The 6,938-nt window shown below is 37.7% G+C and overlaps 1 protein-coding gene across 1 annotated transcript in view; it reads right to left on the bottom strand.

Annotated features, from left to right (window-relative positions):
- Nucleotides 1-1,219: 1,219 nt before the first annotated feature.
- Nucleotides 1,220-6,938, bottom strand: part of LOC139313754 (flavin-containing monooxygenase 3-like) — a 28,652-nt gene continuing 22,933 nt past the window's right edge. Inside the window, exons 7-9 of the mRNA XM_070939200.1 lie at nucleotides 3,975-4,333; nucleotides 3,431-3,503; nucleotides 1,220-1,650 (exon numbers count right to left, since the gene is read on the bottom strand). Coding sequence (XP_070795301.1) covers nucleotides 1,308-1,650; nucleotides 3,431-3,503; nucleotides 3,975-4,333 — 775 coding nt within the window. The 3' untranslated portion in view covers nucleotides 1,220-1,307. The remainder of the gene's footprint in view (nucleotides 1,651-3,430; nucleotides 3,504-3,974; nucleotides 4,334-6,938) is intronic.

Below are 6,938 nucleotides of genomic sequence, written 5' to 3'. Positions count from 1 at the left end.
ATTTTAGAATATTATTAAAGTGGAATAATACAAAACATGTTTTCTTCTTTTCCAATAGAATAATGAAACTCTTGTAACTGCAGAATACTTGGAGGAGCCAAGATAGCAATACATTAGCAGAATTTAAAATATGCTTCTGGCTTGTAACAGACCTTACTACTTCTGGCTTAACCTCATGCCCCCATAATTGGCAAGAAAAGAACCCAGACGAGTCAACAACATTACTGGAGTCAACAACATTACTAATTTTTTTAAATTAGCATTTTTAAAAAATGGTAATATCATTGTAGAACAACCAAGCTGATAAAGGGCGTGGTTGGAGGCACTGGATAAGTTTAGACTGGAGAAAATTGCAGAGGGATTGCAATTACCTTCAATATCTGAAGTGCTGTCACATAGAACCCTTTGGGTCACTGGCCACAGTTCCCACAGCATTTTTGCCTTAGGCTGTAGGACAGGACAGATGTCTGGCTTCTGCACAGGAATCTGCACATGTAATCAGCACTGAAATCCTCTGAAGTCCTCTACCAGTTCTGAGAGTCTGCTACCGAGCGTGCGCTTTGCACACATGCGCACCTGAGGAGTGCCCACACAGCACAAAAAAGGAACATTTTGAAGCCTTCCGAGTCTGCAAAGGCAAGTAGAATAGCGGGGGGGGGGGGATCTGCTGTGCCACACAATTTAGATTAGCTAGAAAGCAGGAAATCCAACGGTTCTAGTTAATACAAATTGCACATCACAGCCTTGGTAGTACAGTGGTCTAAGGCACCCTGTTATTAAGCTGGTTATTAAGACCAGCTGCCTGCAATGATTGCAGGTTCGAATCTCGCCAAGGCTCAAGGTTGACTCAGCCTTCCATCCTTTCAAAGGTAGATAAAATGAGGACCCAGATTATGGGGGCAATAAGCTGACTTTGTATAAATATACAAAAGAATGAAGGCTATTGCTTAACGCACTGTAAGCCGCCCTGAGTCTCCAGAGAAGGGCGGCATATAAATCAAATTAAAAAAAAAAATAGCTGATCATCGCCCAGCTGATTGTCAGAAATACCGGATCGCCCGCGAAACACCTGTAGCAGTTTTTACTACCAGTTCAGGAGAACCGGTCTGAGCCGGTAGCATTTCACCCCTGCATGTAATGCTTGGCTGATGATCTCTTAAAATGTTTGTCAAATTTTATTTGGATTCTGCATGTGCAGGTATTCAGCACTCTTTTGAAATGTTTATTATGAAACCTGAGATTATTTTGCTTTCCAATAAAACATAGTTTAGAATCCCATGACATTTTCTAATTTGATATTGAAGTTACTAGTTCAACAATATAAAAATAGCAGCAAGGAGAAATGGAATTACAAGGATTTTGAGCAAGACAGAGAAAGAGAAACACTTCTGAGACTTGGGTACAGTTCGTGTCCTTGTGACCTTCATTGTTCGGTCCCACTGCGTTAGGATGGCATCTCTTGCTCCATCCCACTTCCCTGGCCCAGTGAGGCGAAATTGATATGGACTGCAGGGGCCAAAGAAGACTTTCAGTGCCAGCCAGGGATCCGTCAAAAAGAGAAGTGGGATGTTGGGCTTGACACCTATGTTGGAGGAGATTTCATCCATATAGAGAATGTAATCTGTTTGCAGGGTGTCACTCTGGCCAAACCTTAAAAGAAAAAAGAAAGGAGAAAGTTTGGTAGAAGCATTTCTAAGAACAAGGAAAAACTAAGGAAAGCCTCACTCTCCTTTATTTAATTTTGGTTTCTGTTAGGGAGCTATGAGCCAAATTTATGTAAGGAAAGAATATTATAGTATAATATGGTATAGGATCTTCTGCTTGAGTATGGGATTGGACTAGAAAACTTCTAAAGTCTCTTTCAACTCTGTTATTTTGTATTATGATGAAGTAAGTTATGGGTCATGAAAGCTTATGTCTTTAAATAAAATGTCTTAGTAGAAAAATGCTACCAGACTCCTCTAGAATTTTTACAAGAAGGAGAGATTTTGTTTTTTGTTCCTTCTCAATGTTAAGAGTATCAAAACAAAAGATAGTTGTAGACTACCCCTCAAGGTGGCTGCTGAATATTAAGAGGCTTTTCCGTTCTTATTGACAATCTACTGTTTTTGCTGCCAAAGCTGGTTATCTGGCAGTGCTGTTCTCTGGATTTGAATGGGAGCTCTTGTTTTGAATAATCTTTGTTCTCTCTGTAAGGAAGTATGGCACATTTCTGGATGCTGAAGGGCTTTCATTTGATTTACATTAATACTGAACTCTCACCGCAGGATTTTTGTATTTTTTGAATTCACAAAACATTTGAAGTTTATCTCTTTTAAATTTTTCTTTTAACCTTGGATTGAAATATCCAGACAATATATTCTTGTTTCCTTCTGTTTTAGTGTTCTTTGTTCTCTGATCAATTTACACAAAGTACCAATATATCGGATTACAGACAAGCAATGGTGGCTTGTTGGGTAATATGCATCTTTAGTTGAAAGGTTTTTTGAAAACTTTGATGAGATGATAATATTTTTGGATAAAGATTCACAAAAGAACTCTGAACTTAAAGTTGCAAATCAGAGAGATTTCCCCATAGCTAGAGAACTAACTGAGTTGATCCCATGCGGCACTTTGAAGTTCAAGGCTGCATATCCTTACAATACTAGGAGTCTGTCTGACTGAATGGGAAAGTGACAAATTCTTTTTTTTTTTCCTATGAAGACTGAGGGAAATTGGAAGATTTATTACACCTAACTGGAAACCATTTCTATTTGGACTTTATTGGGAAGATAGATACACTGTGGAGACTGAATCTATTATATTTAATTAGATAACAATTGATAAGAGAAGGCATTAAGAAACAAGAACAAGAAATGTGGATATTTGATCCAAGACAAATGACTTTTAACTTTTGGGATGATTTGTGATAGATAAGATGCCATGGCAAACTTTCTTCAAGTGGTTTACAATAACTATTTGTTTTGAAACCTTAATCTTGTCCTTTTATTATTATTATTCTTTTTCCTGTTAACTATTTTGTCATTAATATAGTATATAGAAGACAGGTCAATCAATAATTTGCAAATAGATTTACTAGTTTAAAAATGTGTGTATGGGGGGTGTTTTGCAAGGGGTGGGAACTTATATTGTAATAATGGATAATGCGTATATATATTGTTTTTTGTTTAATGCTTTTTTTTTGTCTTGATTGTTTTGAGTCTTCTTTTATTTTTTAATCTTTTTATTTTTTTGGCGTTTTGTATTTCACCTTTCTTTTGAATAAAATAAAATAGAATGAAGACAAAGATAGTAGTGGATTGTCTCCAAAGTACTTTTAATATTTTAGAAAATCATCCCAAAAGTTAAAAGGGCTTTTAGGACTTGAAGTGATGGTATGAACATTTCTTACATGAGTAGAGATTCAGAAGGTCATATCTGCAATACATACCATTTGAGCTTCTTCCCCATTTTCTCATCTATATCATCCATCATGGTGGTCTTTGAAGGCAGCTTACATAATCCTGTAGAAGAAGGAAGAATTGGCTATGATTTCTTACGATAATCACTTTTTTCACAGATACAATAAGGATATCCTTCTACCCATCTCTTTATTCATACATTCTGCATTATTTTAAGTGAAGTGACTTCATAATATACAACCTGAATTTTCAATGATTTGAGAAGCTGGATATAGGCAAAGAATTATCAAAAAGAAGTGTTAAAAAACAATGGTACCTGAAGAAAATATTAAATATGGATGATCATTCAGAATATTTTGACCCTGATCTGACAAGTTAACTGCAGTTACCAAAGCAGAGATTTAGTTTCTGGCCATGGATCATTCATATGAGAGGTTAAGTTTTACTCTGAATATAAGCCAGCTCTGTATGATTCATGTAAAATTAGGGCTAGTAATTGTATTAATTTGAAGACATGAAAATATCAAGTAATATGTGAAACGGGACATCCTGATATACAGCATTATCACTAACCCTTAAATACTCGTGTAGCCCAGCGAGCCTGAAGCTCAGCAGTTGGGATAGCTGATCCAAGAGATTGGACTAAGCCAATGACTGCCATGGTTGGTTTCTCCAACAGAGGGGGGAGGATACTTTTGTATAGGGTGACTTCATTATTTCTACTCTTTATAATGGATTCATCATCCATGAAAGGGTAGGCAAAGGTGTAGCCTGTAGCAAAGATGACATAATCAAGGCCTTCCAGCACAGTCCCATCTTGAAATATTGCAGAGGTTTCTGTAAATTGTTTCACATTGGGTTTAACCACAACAGTGCCACAGATAATGCGGCTCGGGAGGTCATCATTGAAGACAGGCTCCTTTCGCAGAGTCCTAGGCAGAAAGAGAAGAGAGGGGGACCTTTAGGTTGGCAGATATCACTTTTTTTAAAGGGTCATACTGTATATCTGTATAACATATACTGTATGTTATATAGTTGCTGTCTCAGGATATGTCAGGTACAAAAAACAGGGTCCATATGTGAAGTTTCTGAATTATTGATTTATTGTTAAAGCCTATGCACAAGAATCTTTTAGATCAGGGCTGTCAAACTCCCATCCCATGGGCTGGATGCAACACACGCTAGCCACGTACACTGATTTAGCGAAGGGGAAAAAGTCTAGATATGTCACGTGACACTGCCATGATGACACAAGTTTGATACTCCTGTTTCTGCACCTGGAAAGAACTAGATAAGAGTCAACAGCTTTCAAGGGAAGTTGGACTTCATTCTTTGGTGGCTATATAAGGATTCTAAACGGATGTCTCATTTAACTCATCACCCTGACTCTGCCACACTCTCTCTCCTACAGAAAGAGAGTTGTAGGGGAATCAGTTTTCATTTTCTTCTTCTTCTTGGAAACTCTTCATCCTTTCTACCTGATCTGCAGCAACAGAATGCTGATACATGCTCTTTATTAACATTATTCTTTTTGAACAATTTGATCAAATGCATTTGCTTGCTTTATGATATATGGATTTATTATATAAATTCTCAGCCATTTTATTCTTCCCCAGTTTTCTTTTTTTCATGGTTAAATTATTTACATTGCACTGTTCTACTGTTTGATACACGTTCAAACATATACACTTCATTGTTTGAGAGCAGATTTGAAAGAAAAAGAAGACTTCTACCTGGAATTTCAGCTTAGCTTCAGGGGAAATTGTTCTCCTGAAGCTAAGCCTTATAAGGCCGAAATAGATCTATCTTAGTCTCCCAATGGGCAGCAAAGGGTCTGCTGGCTGCCAGAAAAAGAAAAAAAAGCCCAGAAACTAGTGAATTGTGATTTCACTGAACTAGGGCTGCATAATATCTTGGTTTACGTAGGTAGAACCTGGCTAAAGAGATATACACATAAAACCTACGAAAAAGAAAGAAAAACATATACATACATACATACATACATACATATATATATATATATATATATGTCTTTTTCTTTTTCGTAGGCTTTTATGTGCATATTCTTTCTAGCCAGGTTTTACCTACGTAAACTGAGTTGTTCTGCAGCCCTAGTTCTGTGAAATCTCATTCACAAGCTTCTGGGCTTTTTTTCTGTTGACAAACTGCAACTCTGTGTTGCTCTCTGGGAGACTCAGATAGCTATTTCTGCCTTTTAAGGCGTCGTCAGTGAGCCACACCCACTTCTCAGATACACAGAACAACTCAGTTTACGTAGGTAAAACCTGGCTAGAAAGAATATGCACATAAAAGCCTACGAAAAAGAAAAAGACACATTGTACCTTTACAGGGGGAATATCTGAGAAGTGGGTGTGGCTCACTGACGACGCCTTAAAAGGCAGAAATAGCTATCTGAGTCTCCCAGAGAGCAACACAGAGTTGCAGTTTGTCAACAGAAAAAAAGCCCAGAAGCTTGTGAATGAGATTTCACAGAACTAGGGCTGCAGAACAACTCAGTTTGCGTAGGTAAAACCTGGCTAGAAAGAATATGCACATAAAAGCCTACGAAAAAGAAAAAGACACATTGTACCTTTACAGGGGGAATATCTGAGAAGTGGGTGTGGCTCACTGACGATGCCTTAAAAGGCAGAAATAGCTATCTGAGTCTCCCAGAGAGCAACACAGAGTTGCAGTTTGTCAACAGAAAAAAAGCCCAGAAGCTTGTGAATGAGATTTCACAGAACTGGGGCTGCAGAACAACTCAGTTTACGTAGGTAAAACCTGGCTAGAAAGAATATGCATATATATATATATACACACACATTGACTACATTATATATTTTATATGTGGCCCACGCAAGGCAAAAGGTTGGACATCCATATTCTATAGCATTCTTGACAGCATCTCTTAGACTTAGAGGAAGCTTTCCCAAATTATAAACTGTACCTCTCTTGGGAAAGTGCAGGCTTTGTCCAGGAGAGGTGTGAAAACCTTTTAGTTGTACATCATTACAATAAACCCACCTTTCCCAAAGTTTCATTGTATTGTTTTCATTTTGGTGTTTGGATTTTTAAGGGAGGTGTGTGTGTATATGTGTGTGTGTGTAAGGTATGTATACATTAATGTGTAATATATGTATATGTATGTATGTATATATAGATATAGCCAACAGCAGGAAAAATGTCCAGTGGGGTACTGTAGTAGCCTGCAGTCTGGACTAAGCATGTAAATTGTTGCCAAGTGACACAATCTGGACAACAGCAGCTTAAATAGTAAATACATATCTGCTTCCCACGAATGGGATTTTCAGGCAAGCAGGTACTAACACAGCTCTGAATGAGCCAATGGGCAGATCAGGCCAACAGATTTATGAGTAGACCGGTTTACCCCCTGGCTAATGCCTCTCCATGTTAGCCAATACTATAGAGAAATCAGACCAATGGGTTTTTTTTAATACACTAGTCCACCCATTTAGGTAATGCTGGTAGATTAGATCAACTGATCATCCTAACTAGATTGACCTGCATAGTGGTGCT

Source organism: Pituophis catenifer, unplaced genomic scaffold (assembly GCF_029215685.1).
Source record: "Pituophis catenifer annectens isolate HBS135680 unplaced genomic scaffold, rPitCat1.0.hap2 SCAF_3, whole genome shotgun sequence".
NCBI lineage: Eukaryota > Metazoa > Chordata > Lepidosauria > Squamata > Colubridae > Pituophis > Pituophis catenifer.
The sequence above is the reverse complement of the archived record's forward strand: the minus strand, read 5'-3'. Positions and strand labels throughout refer to the sequence as shown.